The 21,368-nt window shown below is 41.9% G+C and overlaps 1 protein-coding gene across 1 annotated transcript; it reads left to right on the top strand.

Moving 5' to 3' along the window:
• The first annotated feature begins 12,356 nt into the window (after nt 1–12,356).
• ENSA (endosulfine alpha) lies at nt 12,357–21,039 on the top strand. Its single transcript, XM_044672658.1, has 4 exons — nt 12,357–12,541; nt 15,739–15,864; nt 17,203–17,369; nt 20,152–21,039. Exons 1-4 carry the CDS (start codon nt 12,485–12,487, stop codon nt 20,165–20,167), a joined length of 366 nt encoding a protein of 121 aa, XP_044528593.1. The 5' UTR covers nt 12,357–12,484; the 3' UTR covers nt 20,168–21,039.
• Nucleotides 21,040–21,368: the final 329 nt, after the last annotated feature.

Below are 21,368 nucleotides of genomic sequence, written 5' to 3'. Positions count from 1 at the left end.
CTTACTTAACTTTTTTGAGAAAGTTTAACTAAAAAATGAAATATAGGATGATAGCTAGTGAGTAGGTAGGATCTAGTGAAAAGTTTTTAAGGATGACCAAAGACTGAGAAGGAATAGTTAAGCAAAAAAGTGACCCAGGAGAGAACAGTCACAAAAACCCAGAGAAGGGAAAGTATCCCAGAGAAGGTGGTCAACAGTGTCAAATGACAAAAGACTTTAAGAAGAGAGGATTAAAAAGAGGAAATTAGAATTGGCAAAGAAATGTTTACCAGATTTTTCAAACTGGCAGTCCCACAGGCCCCTTAAACTCAACACATACAAAACAGAACTCATCTTTTCCCTAAACCCCATTCCTCCTCGTTTCCCTGTTTCTGTTGAGGGCACCAGCATCCTTCTATTCACAGAGGTTTGCATTTTTGACATTATTTTCTTCCCCTACAAAGCCAGTCACTTACTAAGTCTAGTTGAGTCCCCCCTATATACACACACACACACACACACACACACACAATCTCATTCGTTTCCTTTCTTCCACTCACTGTTACTATCCTAAGTCAGATCCTCATCAACTCTCACCCAGACCAGTGATGGTGAACCTATGGAACACATGTCAAAGATGGCATGCAGAACTCTCTGTGAGTACACCTGCAGTCACCTACCAGGATTTGTTACTAGAAAGCCAGAGGGACTTGGGGCAGAGCTGTTCCCCTCTCCCTCTCCATGTACTTGAGGACATACCTCACTTCACTGGCCCCTCTGCCCAACAGCCCAATGGGAGTGCTTCCTCCCTCTCCTGTCTGGGGTAAGGGGTGGGGGGCAGGGCGGGGCACTCCATCTCTAAAAGGTTCACCATCACTGAGCTAGGCCATCATAAAAGCCTCCTAATTGCCATCATAAAAAGCTCCTAATTGTCTGCCTCAAGTCTCTCCTTCCTCCAATTCATTCTCTGCAGAGCAGCCAAAGTGACCATACCACTCTTCTGCTTAATTAGTTTCTCTTGCCTTTAGGATCAACTTCAGTCTTCCATTTGGCATTTCAAGTCCTTCACCCCTTGGCTTCAATCCATCTTTGCAAGTTTACTTAACATTAGTGGTGTCAAAGTCAAATAGAAACAGATTCTAGCAGGCTGCATAGTGATTTAGAAAACCACAAATTAACATTATCTGTGTTTTATTGTATTTTTGTCTATTTTGTCAAAGGAAGACTGATTCAGATTTCTTTCTACAATGGTCATATTTTCTGTTTTGAACTCTGAGTGCTCTATGCTACCATAGGCTCCAAAGTGGAGGCTCATCATTTTGTGATGGTTTTTCTTCAATCTTTAGCCAGTCCTCTGAAGTTTCTTGCCAGAACTGTATTAAGGGACAAAACTTTTCTCCTCATCTCCTTATCATTTTTTTAACCCTTACTTTCCATCTTAGAATCAATATTATGTATTGGTTCCAAGGCAGAAGAGTGGTAAGGGCTAGGCAATGGGGATTAAGTGACTCACCCAGGGTCACACAGCTAGGAAGTGTCTGAGGCCAATTGAACCCAGGACCTTCCATTTCTTGGCCTGCCTCTCAATCCACTGAGCCACCTAACCGCCCCCACCTCCTTGTCATCTTAAAATCAATAAAGCCAAGTGAAATTAATAAGAGAGATTTTTTTCCCTTCCCAGAACAGAGCAAGAACACTTTGGTGTGAATTCATTTGTCTGGTTCTTTGTGAAGGCTGACAAAACTCTTTCAACTACAATCACCTAGAAACTAGATTTGTGGGGGGTAAATCCTAAAGTCAAGTTTCATTTTGCTAGTATTCTAATTTGAACTTTCGGGTTGGATAATATCTTAACTCTTTCCTCAACAAAATTCTGCCACCTTAGGTATACTTCTGTGTGAATTAAAATTATCTGGGGACCTCTGTCCTGGAAAGACTCAACATAGGAATCAGAGTCACATATCTGATTATCTGATGCAGGCATCCTAACTCAAACCTAACACAAGGGCAGGCCTGACATGATGGCATGACATAGTAAGGCCACTAACTATTTGAAGGATCTGGAAGACTCTGGGGGAGGGCTGAGAGGAAGGTTTGAAAAGCCAATGAAGGAAGGAGGGAAGCAGAGTCACTCCCTTTTCTCCCATTCTTCTCCCTGAACTAACTCTCTGAGCTTGCTCCTGGTCCCTTTTTTATCTTATCTCTTGTTCTCTGGCAAGCAGCAGCTTGAGGAACCAAGCTAGGTTGGAATCCAAGACTTGATCCTAAGTTGGAAACACTGGAAACCTTATTTCTATCTTTCTTTCTCTTTATTAATAAACACTTGTAAATTTAGTAATAAGCTTCCAAGATTAATTTTTATTTAGAACACTTCCTGTCATTGTCATCATCATCATCATCATCATCATCATCATCTATTGCTTTTGTTCTGAACCAATGTGGATAACTGCTAATAGAAGAGTTTTCCCATATTCTCCCCATCAATGCAGACAAGCAACACATTTGTCACTTCATTTTTTAAAGTGTAATAAAACTGAAAAACTAGAGAAGGGCCAGATTAGGAGGAGCTTTAAATGCCAAGTGGTTTATACTCAATGCTGGAGTTAATAGGAAGCCACTGGAGCTCATTAAGCAGTGGCATGGTCAAATTAATGATTTAGAAAAATCTATGGCAGCCAGCTCTGTGAGTAGAAGATGGGATGGTGAATAGTAAGTGTAATCGACTGAGGTTTGGAAATATATGAGCTATGATAAGATAAAGGGACAAGGGATTCAAGAGTAAAAGACAATATAAGAGTCAGATTGACTAAATGATGATGAAAGAGATGGCAGAGCCGAAGAATGGCCTGAGAAATTACTGAGAGGTAAATTAGAAAGTTTGAAAAGGAAAAAAAAATAGGGAGGGGGCAAGACAGAGGCAGAGGTTGCTTGAGTAGACAAAACAGTATATGGCTTAAAAAGGTGGCAGAATCGGGAGAATGTGAAGTCATAAGTCATATATTTAGAATTTGGATGGATGTAGAGATCATTTAGGGGCAGCCAGGTGGCTAAGTGGATAAGATGTCCAAACTGAAGTCAGGACTTCCCGAGTTCAAATTCAGCCTCCAGTACTTACTGTGTGACCCCCTGCAAGTCACTTTTAACCTTGTTTGCCTCAATTCCTTCTGTGAAAATAATTTGGAAAAGGAAATGGTAAACCATGCTAGTATCTTTGCTAAGAAAATCCCAAATGGGGAGAGGTGGGGTGAGGGAAACAACTAGGTGGTTCAGTCAGACCTGGAGATAAGAGGTCCTGAGTTCACATGTGACTTCAGATACTTCCTAGCTGTGTGACTCTGGGCAAGTTGCTTAATCCTAATTGTTTTATCTCTTATTGCTCTTCTGCCTTGGAACCAATAATTAGTATTAATTTGAAGACAGAAGCTAAAGATGAAAGAAAGAGAGAAAACAAGAAAAAGAAAGAAGGAAGGAAGGAAGGAAGGAAGGAAGGAAGGAAGCTCCAGATGGGGTCATGAAGAGTTGGATGGCAAAAACAGCAATAATTTAAATTAACTCCCTTATTTTACAGACTTGGAAACTGAGCCCCAAAGAATTTAAATGACTTGGTTTGAGATTATTTGGGTAGTCAAATGATCTAATACTTACTTATCTGCAAATATGCTGGGTGCCCAAGTAGAATGGAATCTCCTTGAGTGTAGGAAACATTTCAAATATAAATATAAAATATAAATATAAATATAAAAATCTAATAAAATTTCTCATCACTGGCACCTCATGCATAGTATTCTGTACTTAGTAGGTCTCTAACAAATATCCATTATATTGGAGGACTAGACTTAGGGGCCAATAATACCTGGGTATGAATCCTGTCTCAGCAGTTACATAGCTTCATGACTTTGGGCAAAGTACTTAACTTCCAGGGCAGCTGGGTGGCTCGGTGGATAGAGAGCCAGATCTGGAGACTGGAAGTCCTGGGTTTGGATCTGGCCTCAGACACTTGCTAGCTGTGTGACCCTGGGCAAGTCACTTAACTTCCGTTGCCTCTTCTGCCTTAGAACCAATACATAGTATTGATTCTAAGAGAGTAGGTGAGGGTTATATATACATATATACACACATATATAAATACTTCCTTGTGCTTGTTTCCTCTTCTATAAAGTGGAGATAATAATACCTCTATATACTTTAAAAAAAAAAAGATTATTTGGGTAGTGAGAGAGCTGAGATTTGCACTCCAATTCTCTAGCTCAAAATTCAGCATGTTTTCCACTGTTCCATGATTGTATACAGATATTCTGGAAGCTAATATACAACAAAAATGTCGATCAGTATTGAGAGCTATGGAAAAATTAAAAAGTCATTACATTAATCGATCAATCATCTTAAAAGATGAAATTATCCCTTATTTCTTCTTCACTCTATATTCTAGACTCCTAAATTTTTCTTCTTCAAGATATTCCTATCTGTCCCTTATGTAGATGGGAATATCTCATGTATATTCAATATTCTCTATATAGCCTACCCATATGACCACAGCCAGAGTGAAGTTTAGAGGCAGAATGATTTAGAAAGAAGAATGGATTTTGCTACAGGATCATGTATCAAATACCATTACTGGCTGTGTGATGGTAGGCAAACTTTCAACCTTTCTTAGCTTTCACTAGGTGGTTTAGCAGGTAAATGCTGAGCCTGGCCTCAGGAAAACCTGAGTTTGACATGTCTCAGACACTAGCTTTGAACTGAGGTTGGATAATAACTCCTCCATCAACAAAATTCTGCCACCTCAGGTTTACCTCTGTGAAAGGGAATTTTTATTCCCTTTGTCTATTTTAAGTTAATCAATCAAGAACTTAAAGTATCCCTTCTTAACATTTAAAAAGTTACCAACAAAGAAAGTTCATGCCCTAACAGGCCACAAGCACTGATGTGAGGAAGAGAGCTGACCGGTGAGAAAACTGTATATAAGCCGGAGCCTGAGAGGGATTCGCTTTCTTTTTGATTCTTGAGCTCTGAGCTCTGACAGAATTCTTGGTGGTCTTGGCCTTTTGTGCGTTGAAGGTTCTCGGTGGCTTTTTGTTGTTTTTATTTTCAATATAACTTCATTTTCACAATCCAAAAATTACAGAGCACACTTATTAACTATATACTAGTGCAAGACTACTTGCCAAAAGTCTGGAAGTGACAGNGACCCAGGAGAGAACAGTCACAAAAACCCAGAGAAGGGAAAGTATCCCAGAGAAGGTGGTCAACAGTGTCAAATGACAAAAGACTTTAAGAAGAGAGGATTAAAAAGAGGAAATTAGAATTGGCAAAGAAATGTTTACCAGATTTTTCAAACTGGCAGTCCCACAGGCCCCTTAAACTCAACACATACAAAACAGAACTCATCTTTTCCCTAAACCCCATTCCTCCTCGTTTCCCTGTTTCTGTTGAGGGCACCAGCATCCTTCTATTCACAGAGGTTTGCATTTTTGACATTATTTTCTTCCCCTACAAAGCCAGTCACTTACTAAGTCTAGTTGAGTCCCCCCTATATACACACACACACACACACACACACACACACAATCTCATTCGTTTCCTTTCTTCCACTCACTGTTACTATCCTAAGTCAGATCCTCATCAACTCTCACCCAGACCAGTGATGGTGAACCTATGGAACACATGTCAAAGATGGCATGCAGAACTCTCTGTGAGTACACCTGCAGTCACCTACCAGGATTTGTTACTAGAAAGCCAGAGGGACTTGGGGCAGAGCTGTTCCCCTCTCCCTCTCCATGTACTTGAGGACATACCTCACTTCACTGGCCCCTCTGCCCAACAGCCCAATGGGAGTGCTTCCTCCCTCTCCTGTCTGGGGTAAGGGGTGGGGGGCAGGGCGGGGCACTCCATCTCTAAAAGGTTCACCATCACTGAGCTAGGCCATCATAAAAGCCTCCTAATTGCCATCATAAAAAGCTCCTAATTGTCTGCCTCAAGTCTCTCCTTCCTCCAATTCATTCTCTGCAGAGCAGCCAAAGTGACCATACCACTCTTCTGCTTAATTAGTTTCTCTTGCCTTTAGGATCAACTTCAGTCTTCCATTTGGCATTTCAAGTCCTTCACCCCTTGGCTTCAATCCATCTTTGCAAGTTTACTTAACATTAGTGGTGTCAAAGTCAAATAGAAACAGATTCTAGCAGGCTGCATAGTGATTTAGAAAACCACAAATTAACATTATCTGTGTTTTATTGTATTTTTGTCTATTTTGTCAAAGGAAGACTGATTCAGATTTCTTTCTACAATGGTCATATTTTCTGTTTTGAACTCTGAGTGCTCTATGCTACCATAGGCTCCAAAGTGGAGGCTCATCATTTTGTGATGGTTTTTCTTCAATCTTTAGCCAGTCCTCTGAAGTTTCTTGCCAGAACTGTATTAAGGGACAAAACTTTTCTCCTCATCTCCTTATCATTTTTTTAACCCTTACTTTCCATCTTAGAATCAATATTATGTATTGGTTCCAAGGCAGAAGAGTGGTAAGGGCTAGGCAATGGGGATTAAGTGACTCACCCAGGGTCACACAGCTAGGAAGTGTCTGAGGCCAATTGAACCCAGGACCTTCCATTTCTTGGCCTGCCTCTCAATCCACTGAGCCACCTAACCGCCCCCACCTCCTTGTCATCTTAAAATCAATAAAGCCAAGTGAAATTAATAAGAGAGATTTTTTTCCCTTCCCAGAACAGAGCAAGAACACTTTGGTGTGAATTCATTTGTCTGGTTCTTTGTGAAGGCTGACAAAACTCTTTCAACTACAATCACCTAGAAACTAGATTTGTGGGGGGTAAATCCTAAAGTCAAGTTTCATTTTGCTAGTATTCTAATTTGAACTTTCGGGTTGGATAATATCTTAACTCTTTCCTCAACAAAATTCTGCCACCTTAGGTATACTTCTGTGTGAATTAAAATTATCTGGGGACCTCTGTCCTGGAAAGACTCAACATAGGAATCAGAGTCACATATCTGATTATCTGATGCAGGCATCCTAACTCAAACCTAACACAAGGGCAGGCCTGACATGATGGCATGACATAGTAAGGCCACTAACTATTTGAAGGATCTGGAAGACTCTGGGGGAGGGCTGAGAGGAAGGTTTGAAAAGCCAATGAAGGAAGGAGGGAAGCAGAGTCACTCCCTTTTCTCCCATTCTTCTCCCTGAACTAACTCTCTGAGCTTGCTCCTGGTCCCTTTTTTATCTTATCTCTTGTTCTCTGGCAAGCAGCAGCTTGAGGAACCAAGCTAGGTTGGAATCCAAGACTTGATCCTAAGTTGGAAACACTGGAAACCTTATTTCTATCTTTCTTTCTCTTTATTAATAAACACTTGTAAATTTAGTAATAAGCTTCCAAGATTAATTTTTATTTAGAACACTTCCTGTCATTGTCATCATCATCATCATCATCATCATCATCATCTATTGCTTTTGTTCTGAACCAATGTGGATAACTGCTAATAGAAGAGTTTTCCCATATTCTCCCCATCAATGCAGACAAGCAACACATTTGTCACTTCATTTTTTAAAGTGTAATAAAACTGAAAAACTAGAGAAGGGCCAGATTAGGAGGAGCTTTAAATGCCAAGTGGTTTATACTCAATGCTGGAGTTAATAGGAAGCCACTGGAGCTCATTAAGCAGTGGCATGGTCAAATTAATGATTTAGAAAAATCTATGGCAGCCAGCTCTGTGAGTAGAAGATGGGATGGTGAATAGTAAGTGTAATCGACTGAGGTTTGGAAATATATGAGCTATGATAAGATAAAGGGACAAGGGATTCAAGAGTAAAAGACAATATAAGAGTCAGATTGACTAAATGATGATGAAAGAGATGGCAGAGCCGAAGAATGGCCTGAGAAATTACTGAGAGGTAAATTAGAAAGTTTGAAAAGGAAAAAAAAATAGGGAGGGGGCAAGACAGAGGCAGAGGTTGCTTGAGTAGACAAAACAGTATATGGCTTAAAAAGGTGGCAGAATCGGGAGAATGTGAAGTCATAAGTCATATATTTAGAATTTGGATGGATGTAGAGATCATTTAGGGGCAGCCAGGTGGCTAAGTGGATAAGATGTCCAAACTGAAGTCAGGACTTCCCGAGTTCAAATTCAGCCTCCAGTACTTACTGTGTGACCCCCTGCAAGTCACTTTTAACCTTGTTTGCCTCAATTCCTTCTGTGAAAATAATTTGGAAAAGGAAATGGTAAACCATGCTAGTATCTTTGCTAAGAAAATCCCAAATGGGGAGAGGTGGGGTGAGGGAAACAACTAGGTGGTTCAGTCAGACCTGGAGATAAGAGGTCCTGAGTTCACATGTGACTTCAGATACTTCCTAGCTGTGTGACTCTGGGCAAGTTGCTTAATCCTAATTGTTTTATCTCTTATTGCTCTTCTGCCTTGGAACCAATAATTAGTATTAATTTGAAGACAGAAGCTAAAGATGAAAGAAAGAGAGAAAACAAGAAAAAGAAAGAAGGAAGGAAGGAAGGAAGGAAGGAAGGAAGGAAGGAAGCTCCAGATGGGGTCATGAAGAGTTGGATGGCAAAAACAGCAATAATTTAAATTAACTCCCTTATTTTACAGACTTGGAAACTGAGCCCCAAAGAATTTAAATGACTTGGTTTGAGATTATTTGGGTAGTCAAATGATCTAATACTTACTTATCTGCAAATATGCTGGGTGCCCAAGTAGAATGGAATCTCCTTGAGTGTAGGAAACATTTCAAATATAAATATAAAATATAAATATAAATATAAAAATCTAATAAAATTTCTCATCACTGGCACCTCATGCATAGTATTCTGTACTTAGTAGGTCTCTAACAAATATCCATTATATTGGAGGACTAGACTTAGGGGCCAATAATACCTGGGTATGAATCCTGTCTCAGCAGTTACATAGCTTCATGACTTTGGGCAAAGTACTTAACTTCCAGGGCAGCTGGGTGGCTCGGTGGATAGAGAGCCAGATCTGGAGACTGGAAGTCCTGGGTTTGGATCTGGCCTCAGACACTTGCTAGCTGTGTGACCCTGGGCAAGTCACTTAACTTCCGTTGCCTCTTCTGCCTTAGAACCAATACATAGTATTGATTCTAAGAGAGTAGGTGAGGGTTATATATACATATATACACACATATATAAATACTTCCTTGTGCTTGTTTCCTCTTCTATAAAGTGGAGATAATAATACCTCTATATACTTTAAAAAAAAAAAAGATTATTTGGGTAGTGAGAGAGCTGAGATTTGCACTCCAATTCTCTAGCTCAAAATTCAGCATGTTTTCCACTGTTCCATGATTGTATACAGATATTCTGGAAGCTAATATACAACAAAAATGTCGATCAGTATTGAGAGCTATGGAAAAATTAAAAAGTCATTACATTAATCGATCAATCATCTTAAAAGATGAAATTATCCCTTATTTCTTCTTCACTCTATATTCTAGACTCCTAAATTTTTCTTCTTCAAGATATTCCTATCTGTCCCTTATGTAGATGGGAATATCTCATGTATATTCAATATTCTCTATATAGCCTACCCATATGACCACAGCCAGAGTGAAGTTTAGAGGCAGAATGATTTAGAAAGAAGAATGGATTTTGCTACAGGATCATGTATCAAATACCATTACTGGCTGTGTGATGGTAGGCAAACTTTCAACCTTTCTTAGCTTTCACTAGGTGGTTTAGCAGGTAAATGCTGAGCCTGGCCTCAGGAAAACCTGAGTTTGACATGTCTCAGACACTAGCTTTGAACTGAGGTTGGATAATAACTCCTCCATCAACAAAATTCTGCCACCTCAGGTTTACCTCTGTGAAAGGGAATTTTTATTCCCTTTGTCTATTTTAAGTTAATCAATCAAGAACTTAAAGTATCCCTTCTTAACATTTAAAAAGTTACCAACAAAGAAAGTTCATGCCCTAACAGGCCACAAGCACTGATGTGAGGAAGAGAGCTGACCGGTGAGAAAACTGTATATAAGCCGGAGCCTGAGAGGGATTCGCTTTCTTTTTGATTCTTGAGCTCTGAGCTCTGACAGAATTCTTGGTGGTCTTGGCCTTTTGTGCGTTGAAGGTTCTCGGTGGCTTTTTGTTGTTTTTATTTTCAATATAACTTCATTTTCACAATCCAAAAATTACAGAGCACACTTATTAACTATATACTAGTGCAAGACTACTTGCCAAAAGTCTGGAAGTGACAGTCTGATGCCATATCACAATTCAAGAGTTTTCTTAGGGATTGTTATCACATCTTTCTCTGGAAAGTCAGAAGGCCAAAGTGGTCCTTCAACCCATTCAGAAGAAGCATTACTTTCTAAGAAACACTGCAGTTGTTCTATACTTCCCTGGGTTTGGGTCAGCTTAAACTGGCTGTGGGTCAGTTGATACCTCTCTAGATCTTTAAACCTATTACTTAGGGAAAAGGTTGTATGAAGTTCCTGCATGTCACAACAGGCCTGTTGGAGCCTGTCTTGTAGGCAGCTTGGGAGACCCTGTTGGACTTTGGCTCTTTGGATTTCAGCTTCCTGATCGGGACTTTGGATTCTGGTGAGATCTAGAGCAGAGGTCGGCAACATATGACTCTCGAGCCGTATCTGGCTCTTTCTGCAGGAGCCATAAAGTCCATTTTTTTTTTTCAGGCGCTGTTATAGGAGTGCGTGCTGTGAGCACTGTACGGCTCTCATGAAATTACATTTTAAAAAATGTGGCGTTTATGGCTCTCACAGCCAAAATGGTTGCCGACCCCTGATCCAGAGGCTCTAGGATCAAGACTTAGGGTATTTTTAGCTAAGTGATATTTTCTACCTCCTTCCTATATTTCCCACTTTAATATTTCTACCTTGCTGTAAATAAAACTACTAACAGCTTATTGACTCATAGTTTTAACTTTTTTATAAACAGCAACCCAACAATTCGTTTTTAACCATTATTATTTTTGTCAAACCAAATTTTTAACTATTACATTTGGCCACCCAACTTTAATTATTAAACCTCCTCTTGTCTCCATCATCATCATGATGGTTATTTTCATCTTCAGATGACCCTTGTCCAATTACTTAATCTCTCAGCCTTTCTCCTTATCTTTACAATGGGGATGACATGGGGCAGCTATAGGTAGAACAGTGGATAGAGCCCCAGATCTAGAGTCTGGGGGACTTAGGTTCAAATCTGAACTCAAGACACTTCCTAGCTGTGTAACTCTGGGCAAGTCACTTAACCCCGATTCCCAGAAAGTAAGGTTTTTTTGTTTTTGTTTTTAATGGAGATGGCAACCTCATTTCCTTTACAGGGTTGGAGTGTGAGAACCAATTGAGACAATACACCTAAAGCACTTAGAGAATCCTCAAGGACTTGGTGTGTTGGCTACATCTTTACTAATACTACTAATCTGTGAAATGAGAATAGCAATCCTCGTACTACCTACCTCACTGAATTGGTGTAAAGAATGTTTTGCAGAAGGAGCAGCTGAATGGCTCTGATTGAGATTGAGAACCAGGTCTAAAGACAGGACGTCCTGGGTTCAAATATGGCCTCAGATACTTTCTAGCTGTGTGATCCTGGGCAAGTCACTTACCCCCATTGCCTTAACCCTTAGCATTCTTCTGCTTTAGAACCAAAACACAGTATTGATGGAAGGAGAAGGAGAAAGAGGAGAAGAATGCTTTGCAAAACACAAAGCAAATGTGAGCTGTGACTGATACCAGTGCCTACACTCAAGACTTTGGCCAGACGGGCCACAATTGATGGGAATTCAGTGACTATTTGGAATCTAAGTCCTTCATCCAGCCAATAGTCTCTGAGTATCCTACTCCGTGGTCGATACCACGAGGGATAGCCAAGAAGGGCCTGGCCCCGACACTGGAGCGCTCACATGAAAAAACACAAAGCGGTCCAACATGATCACCATCATCCTGTCCATGCCACGTTCCCGGTTGCCACACTGTGCTCAATTTAGCTGACACTCCACTATGACCTCCTGATTCTTTTCTACTTTTCCCACGCGCTCCCATTTCCTCACCACCTGGAAATGAAAGTGCTTATTAGAATCGAATGATGCTTCTCATTCTCAATGCAACCCTGAGGATTTTTCCTGGCCTGCCCTCACTACCTAGCAGACCAAAGGAACTAAGAGCCCAGCAACAGCAGCCCCGCCTGCGAAGCCGCCTCCACAGGCTCTCTATTGGTCATCGTCACTAATTCTCTTACTCTATTGGCTTTGCCACCTACCCATCACTAGCGGAGAGCCCACCTTTGCCCAGCGGTTATTGGTGGGTCTTGACGTCATCTCCGGCGCACAAATCTCATTGGTTCCTACGTGCAGAGGCCGTCAAACGTCACGGGAGTGGGCCGCCATTTTGACTGAGCTACCCCAGTGACAGGAGCCGGGCAGGCAGACGCAGCCTCTCCCCGCTTCCCCTCCCCCTTCCCTATTCCTATCGCCGCCCCGCGCGCCCCATACTCCCGTCGCCCCGGCCCTGCCATGTCCCAGAAACAGGAGGCTGAAAACCCCTCGGAGGAGACCGGAGAGGAGAAGCAGGTGAAATGGAGGGGGCTAGGGGGGGTGCGAGACGGGGCTACCGTGGGGCGAATGTTGGCCTTCCCCCGGCGCCTATTGGCGGGTAGGGTCCTGAGCTCCGCTTGGGTTGGCCACTTCCCTCGGAGTTTACGGTGAGCCCCACCACCGCCGGTCCTTTGAGCTCCGGTTAGCTAGGCCGCCTGTCGGTCAGGACTGTGCGTCGGCCTCATTGGTCGGCGGGCCTGTAACTCAAGTGGGACTAGCCGTGCTGTGATTGGCCAGACTTGGGCACTGGGCAGGGGTTGAGAGAGAGCTGAGTGAATGAAGTGGGCTAGAGATCTGGTGTATTACGGGGGCGGCGTGGTGCTGGGACGCTGGTCCGCGTGTGGGGTCTCGGAGCCCCAAGTTCCTTGGCTCCTCACCTTCTTCCGCCCAGTACCCGGCGAACGCTTGATAAACAGGGCTGATGGGGGCGGCGATCTTCGTCACATCTATTTAAGGTGGAGGCTTTCACAAGTCGGAGATTCGTGTTTGTGGAGGATTGAGACAATCTGTTCTCCACCTCCACCAAGACGGAGCAGGATGAAAGGGGGCTGACATAGGGCCTAAGGCGAGATCTGTGAGAGAGGCAGAAAATTCACTCCCACTCCTACTATCACCGCGGTGGGGTGCGAGCTGGACAACTGGGATGGAATCCCTCCAGCCAAATAGGTCATCACCAACATAGCAAGGAAACATCTCCTAGACTGATATTCATTCAGCCACTATTGATCAAGTTTCCTGTTATGACCTAGGCTGTGAGACCCCGAAGGTAGATATAACACAGGCCTTACTTCAGGAGTTCAGTCTCATGGGGGAGGCCCGGAGACATGCCCTCTGATGAGACAGTGAGAATTGCAAAGGCAAGAGACAGAAGTTATCATTCAGGAGGGAAGGCTTCAGCTTCACTAAGGATATGGCACCTGAATTTGGCCTTGATGGAAAGAAAAGACTTCAAAGGATCTTCCCTTTCTTACCACCCCACTTCCTTGACTCTCCAACATAACAGACCAGGACCATCTAGCACTGAAGCAGATAACACCTCAATATCACACAGACATATTCAGTCTTTCAAATAGTCTCCAACATTTTCATCCTTTGTTAGAATTTTCCTAGTTTAGTGAAGCCTAGTAATTTCTAATCAGACATTTTTGTGCCAGTTATGCAGATCTTAAGGCAAGGCTCCTGGCACTTCCTAGCCAGGTGATCCTGGGCAAACCACAACTGCCTGGCCTTTACCACTCTTCTGCCTTGAAACCAAAATAAGTTCTAAGACAGTGGGTAAGGATTTTATTTTAAAATTTAAAAAAAACTCAAGACAATGTGCAACTTGCCAGCTGCCATTATTCAATTAGCACCTACTATGTGCAGGGCACTGGGCTCTCGGTTGCCAAGCCTTGACAGTTTTACTTCAGAATTTCTCTAGTCTTATCTATTTCTCTCAGTTCATCTGGACCACTTTATGACTTCATCTCTCACCTGAACTAATACAATAATCTCCTTGCTCCCAGTCATACCTCTCTCATCTTCCCTAAAGTTGTCAGTATAATCTTTTTAAGGCACAAATCTGACCACATCCTTGTCAAAAACCTACAGCAACTTCCTATTCATTTTAGGATAAAATATAAATTCCGTCTGGTTTTATGGGACTCCATAATCTGGTTCCAGTTGTCATTCTATATTCTTTCCCCTCACAATTCAGTTAAATTAAGAGTACTAGCTGTTCCTCTCAACTCATTATATTTCCCTGTATGCATTTATATAACCTGCCTGGGTTTTGTTAAACTCAGCTTCTCCAATTCTCTTCTTCAAGGCTGAGCTCAGGTGCCTCTAGATAGTTCTTCTCTTTTCCTTCCTCCCCCAATAAAATGAAAACTTTTAAATAATGGGATATTGCTTCTTTTTATCTTTATATACTAGCACAGTGGCTCAGTCTTTATTATATTTAATAGAATCAACATAGTATATACAAACGAACCCAAGACATTTCAGAAGTCATTCCTAGGGGCATTAGGTAGGAACCCTTGTAGAAGAGTACTTTAATGGAGCCTTGAGGGAAACTGGGGGTTCTAAGAGATATAGATGAGGAGAGAAAGTATGCCAGACATGGTGACAACTGCATAGCAATAAATAGGCCAGTTTGGCTGGAAGGAAAGAGGAATGATGTGTAGTTGATTTGAAAAGATAGGTTAGCAGTAGGTAAACAAAATGCCAAACAAGAGTTTGCATTTTATCCTGTAGACATTAGGAAGCCATTGAAGCTTCATGAGTGGGGAGTATCATGTCTAGACCTGTGCTTTGGGAACATAAATTTGGCAGTTATGTGGAGGATTGATTGGCAATGGGAGAGAAACAGAAGCAGGGAAACTAATTAGGGTGCTATGGCAATAGTGCAGGTGAGAAATGATGAATGCATGAATTAGGATGGTGTTGAATAGGTATAGAGCAGAAGCTTAGGAGCATTCTCATTGGCCCTTTCCCTGAGAAGAAGTACTTGTACCCAGGAAACAAGACACTTGGAGGTTAGGTGACTTGCTCAGGGTCATGTGGTCTTTAAGGCTAAAGAGTCAGTCTAGCAGCAAGTATTTATTGAATGCTTATTATACTCTAGGTCCTGTGTTAAGGGCTGGGGATACAAAGGAAGACAAAAAAAAATGGTCTCTGCCCTCAAGGAGCTTGTTGTCTAACTGGGATATAAGTTAAAAGGAGGAGTGGCTAAAAACTAATGAGTTCAGTTTTCAACATCTATTCTTGATGAGGCAGAAAGAGGTTAAGTGCCTTGCCCCAGTCAAATAGAGAGTTAAGAAATGAATTGAATTTTCAGATGACTGTGGGATGGCCATGTGAAGAGACATTAATTGTCCTAGCACTATTAAGACATGACAACAAAAGAGAACTCTCTAGAATCTGCCATTATATTTATCTTTCTCATTCTTTGATAGCTTAGGTAGCCATTTTCATTTTGGGGCATCCAAAGTTTGTCCTTAATTTTTGAGCTTCTATGCTGAGAATGAGCCAGCCATATGGTCCCTTCTTTTATTTAGTATGACAATTGCTCCACAGTTAAAAGTGTTATGTTTGAGTATTGCCCCCCTACTACCTAAGCCAATTTTGGACATTAACTGTAGCTGGTACTTGGTCTTTAGTTTGACAAAATGGTTCTTATTTCTTTTCCCCAGGACACACAGGAGAAAGAAGGTATTCTCCCCGAGAGAGCTGAGGAGGCAAAGCTAAAGGCCAAATACCCAAGCCTAGGACAAAAGCCTGGGGGCTCTGACTTCCTCATGAAGAGACTCCAGAAGGGGGTATGAGACACAGCCTGTTCTTTATTTCTGTTATATATACTTGTCATTTGGGCCCTATAAAATTTGAGGGCAGTTTAGGTGGAGGAGGAAGCAGTCTATAGAAATCTGCTATCCCTTTTCCTGGAATCTGCAACTTTATAAACTTTTGTTAGTGAGATTTTACACCTGAATAATCAGGATTGCCATCCCTAGGTGTGTCAGAAGTTTGAAAGAAGCATGATAGGATATTGTTAACTTTATTATGATAATAGTTCACATCAACCCTGGTGGGAGAGGGGTAGAGATAAAAAGGAGAGGTCTAAGGAGGCTTAATTTAGGTGGGTAGAGGATGGTGGGAGAGAATAGGATCCTGACTTCCCCTAAAAATGGTTTCTGTGTCCATTGGGTTGTTCTGGATATTTGCCCACTTTACAGTTGAAGAATACTAACTATACTGTATATATCTTAATAGTGTTTTGTTAAATCTTGGGGTGTCTCTCTGAAGGGAAGGCCAAACATCCCTACCATAGAAATCTTCCTTCATGTAGTGAATAATAAAGACTACTTCAGGCTCTTGGAGGTAGCCCCAGCCTTTGTTAATATTCCACCCAGAGACTAGGTTATCTTATGCAGAATGATTTCCCACTAAGGAAGGAAAGTATATGGCCACCTATGTGGAATTCTTTAACTTCTGAGGTACCTAAAGAGCCAAAAGATGTTTTCTCTTATAGGTGAAATTGGAAGCTTAGTTCATGAGTATTTGTTACAGTTGGTGATAGGAGACTGATTTTCTATTCACCTTGCTGAATATAATGCAGGCAAGGCATTTTTCAGCAGTAGAAAAGTGTGGAGAAGAGATCAGATTTTCCTCAAAGACTAGCCCAACTTCTTACTTCCTGGCCTAGGGAGTTCATTTCAGTTCTCAACCTATTTTACAAGTACAAAGTTTATCTCCAGCTAATAGATGAGACTACCCAAGACTGACTGATAGGGCAATCAGGCTCCTCTTCTCATTCCCTTGTTCATTCATCAATATTGATTATGCTTTCTTTTGCGTGCTGTGCTCAGAGGAAATATGAAGTATGGCTCCTGACCTCTGGGAATTCAAACTGTAAAGTAGAAAAGTAGATATGATTATAGGAAAAAGATTTAGATAAAGAATCATAAACAATATGAACAAAATAAGCAGGTGGTGAGAAGACAAGGAGTGATCAGACCTAATCTAATTTGATAAATGTGCTAATTTGATAAATGTGAATTTTGAACAGGGTTTGGAAGAAAGATCAGTGTTTCCATTTTGAGCTAGCACAAAAGTCCTAGCCCCTGCTTTTACCTAAATTTTCCTCCCTTGTCTTCTAGCAAAAGTACTTTGACTCAGGAGACTACAACATGGCCAAAGCCAAGATGAAGAACAAACAGCTGCCAAGTGCAGGACCAGACAAGAACTCGGTGACAGGCGACCACATCCCCACACCACAGGACCTGCCCCAGAGAAAGTCCTCCCTCGTCACCAGCAAGCTTGCGGGGTAACCTGTGCCCCTCCCCTCCCCCTCCTCCACCATCGGACTTCTCTGTATTTATAGGCTGGGCTGGGCTGAGCAATTAGTCATTCAGATCTTCACAATAATCTTACCAAAAGGGAGCAAGCAAATCAAGAGATGACTTTGGACCTGTGTTGGTAGCTGGAGGCTGCTCAGGAAGGGGGCAGGTGGGTTGAAGAGAGGCTTTTATCTCAGTTCATGACCTTTTGTTAACAAGGAAGATTTTCAGGGTATCACCTGCAGCCTTGAAGATCCTCCTTAGTGAGATATTGGCATTAGATGATGGTTTAACTTATTAGCTTTTATAAGTTGGGTGGAAAAAGTATCCCCCACCCCTTCCCCTGAGAAGGGGGGTTGTCCTAGATTTGTTCTGATGTAACCCTATGGAGGTGGGAAGGAAGGAGTCAGAGATCCTTTGGTGATAGGTACAGCATCCTTGGTGGACATGATCTGTAGTCAAGGGTTAGAGGTCAGGTGGATGGACACCAAAATTGGGAGGACACCTTTGGGCTGGTGACCATTCTTTTCCTGAGGCAGGTTAGAATAATCCTTGAGAGAGGGAGGAAACTCTGTTATTTGTACAAAACTTTAAAAGCCTGCCTATCTATTCCTCCTTCAGATTTTACCTTTTAAGGCAGGACTTTGCTTTGTCTCCATATGGCATTGTGCTAGATGTGGTTTGGAGAACCTGCTTTCCCTCCTAATGCATTGCTTGAGTTCTGTTACCATTTTGGTCACTCAGTAGTAGTATGACCTTGAATAAGTTATTTAACCTCTTTACATTCATTTCCTTTTCCTTTTAACTGCAGGAGTTGGACCAGCCAGTTGCTTCTAGTTCTGAGTTTCTGCTTGAAAAGCTCTTTGCTGTTAATCATGTGACTTTAAAGTATTAGACTCTGCAATTCTGCAGTTGCTTGATGTGGTCTTTTCAGTCAGGGCAGAACTATAGGTTGATTCCATAAAGTGAGGTTTGGAGGTTGTACCAGGGGGATGAGGTCCTGCAAGTGTCAGGACCAGGGGAAGATAATTGAGAAGCAAAATATGGATGCTTGTCTCTGACTCATCTTCTTTCCTAACCTACATTGGCTCCAGGCCTAAAAAGTAGCTGAGTATATAGTTCTTGGGCAAGTGGGAACCTGCTCATCATAAATACATGAAGTCCCATGTTTTGCATGTGATCAAAGTCTCCAACTAAATTGTTAGGGAGCTGGAATAGGAAAGGAATCGAAGGATCTACTCTCCAAAGGGCAAGAAGTGGTAGCAGAGGCCATAAGTATGGAGCAGCAAGTCTTAAAGATAATTAGACCAGTCAAAGTGGGTAGTATAGAGAAGTGCTAGAAAACTGTTTCCTTAGGGGTCAGGACTCCCCGATCCTAAAAGACAAAGAAGGCAAAGAAGGCTGGCTCATTTATAAATATGCAAAGGGAAGGGGTTGCAAGTGATAAGGAAGAATAAGGTATGCCTTGACCTAAATATAATTGTCTGAGCAGGTTATGCCTTATCGATGTTACTTATTGGAAAGGGTGAATGTTGTTCTCTACTTGCCCTTTTACTATATAAATCCTGATCATCCATTCACTCACCTTATGAGAATGACTAACTGATCAACTTGTTAATGTGTGTATATAGATACTGTGTGTATATATACTTCCTTCCTGCTTAACCAGTCAGATTTCTTGCTGTCACTTGAGAACATAGGGTATGGGAGGATCAGAGACACAGTCTTCCTGACCCACAACTCCACTGGCTCCCACTTGTAAATGTATATAATTATTTTTGTGTTTCTTGCTCCATTTCCTCATGCTCTCTTCCTAGGTCAAAAACCCTATGTTGAAGGGGAGAATTGCTAAGCATCCTGTATAGTTGCCTCACCTGTCCCAACCACTTTGTACATAAATATGTCGCATATATTATTATATATATAAATATATATATAATTTTTGTACGTCCTTTTCATCTCCAATCTTCTTGAGTTCTCTGTTCATTTCTTTCCGTTCCAAGTTACTCTTTCCATTGCCCAGTGTGAGGCCTCAGGACTGATGATCATAATGAAGTTTGACTTTTAGGGACTACATAGAAGAGATAGGGAAATTGATTAGAGCAAATTGCCCTCCTCCATGACCTATGAACTATGAAAACAGGGAACCAAATGATTTTCTGAACTGCCTGTCTTTTAATTCATAATATGGAGTTCCATAACTTCATTAACGTGGAAAGGTTTTTTTCTTCAAAATAAGCTCAAATATTCTTGTTCAAAAGTTGGATTTTGGTTGTGTTCTCTCCAAAAGATGTTTTTGTGTAAGGTCTAAACAAAGGAACTGTTAACTTCCATCATCTGCTCAGGTGTCCCCACTCCATCAGTCCTGCTTCCTCAGTCAGCTTGACCATTTTGAATGGGTTTGGTCCTACCTCTGAACCAAGAAATTACCCTCCAGATTTGAAACCCCAGATATCATTTGTTCTTTGTCTAAAGGATGATTTTTGTTTCTTTGGGCATCCCAGGTACTACAAGAGGGGCAAGGAGAATGCTACTGTGTGGAAAATAATATTGGGAACTTCTCTCTTCCCCACTTCTTTTTCCCTTTGATGCTCTGGGAAAAGTTTAAAAAAAAAATCCCTATATGAATGGAAATGGGGAAAAAGCCAAGTGGCTTAATAGTTGTCGAGTTTGGAGCAGAACTATGGGGTGGGGAGAGGTATGGGACTGGGTACTTTTTACCCTGTTACTTGACAGTGTTTTTATTTTTTCTTCTGTGTTCGTCCGCAGTGGCCAAGTTGAATGATGCTTCCCGGGGCTCCCGACAGATCCTGAGACGCTGCCCCCCTGGGTCCTGTGCTGGCTCCTGCCCCTCCTTGCCTTATCGGCTAGGGGGTCAGGAGGTGGCCTGGCTGCGGGCCGGAGAGGCAGAAGCCCCTGCCCGACGGTGTCCCAGCGCATGGAGCCCCTCGGGTTGAGCACCAAGACCTTGAATCTTTTTTTTTGTGTTTTATTTTTCCAAACATCTTCTGGGAAAAAATCTCTATGAAATCCTGGTGTGGGGTTGAGAGGGTGGGGTTGGGTGGGAGGGACATGGGGTAATATGAATTGGGGCTTGGAGCAAAAAAAAAAAAATTGCTGACTACCCTCTTTTTGTAGCCCTTGGTTGGTGATAGCTGGGTGTGGGGGTTGCTATAGGGAAAATGGACTGAAGATGGATCAGTCCAGTTCTGCAGAAAAAATGCCTTGTGTGCTGGGATTGGTGCTGGGTGATCTAGAGTCAGGTAAATGGGACTGTCCATCCAGATCTGACCACTGTAAATACAGCTCCCTTGTCTGTCTGTAAAGCAGGCTGGGAATCATAACTTTAATATATCTAAATGTCTTTGAGGATTGCTGACCCTTTGAAGTAGAACTATACCATGGGAATTGGGTCTGTGAGTCTTGGGGGGAGGCAGAAATTTGGGGGAGCCCCAAAGAGCCTAGGGAACTTTTTCAGTATTTGAAATAAAAAAAAAACACCCACAAAAAAAACCCCAGAAGTCCTCTGAAGCTGCTGGTGTGTTTTATTGAGGGGGGGGAAAGTAAGATTATCAAGACCATCAAAGAGAAAACTGGTCTAGAATCTTGGACGGACATGGAACAGGGATAACTATATGAGTGGGTATGGGTGGGTTCTTAGCTTTTGTCACTGGGAGGTGGGGTAGGGAAAGGAATAGGGACATAGCCGCATAGGCTAGGGCCTCTCCTATCCTGCAGAAGATGGTTGGTTCTCTTTCATTTCTAGGGCAGCTAGGGGAGGGCCAAATCAATTATTCTGTGATCATGAGTAGTGGCTTACACAATCTTGGATTCAGGGTTCTAAGTATTTTCATGGCCCCATTTAGAAGTTCTGACAGGCTTAACATAGGAAAAACCCACCCACCTCCTTTCTCCTTGAGTTTTTGTAATTCCTATTCTAGCTTTCATTATTAGAGCTGAAGCCTTTCTTCTTGTGACCCTCAGGA

Source organism: Gracilinanus agilis, chromosome 4, assembly GCF_016433145.1.
Source record: "Gracilinanus agilis isolate LMUSP501 chromosome 4, AgileGrace, whole genome shotgun sequence".
Taxonomy (NCBI): domain Eukaryota; kingdom Metazoa; phylum Chordata; class Mammalia; order Didelphimorphia; family Didelphidae; genus Gracilinanus; species Gracilinanus agilis.
This window is presented reverse-complemented; position numbering and strand designations above follow the sequence as displayed.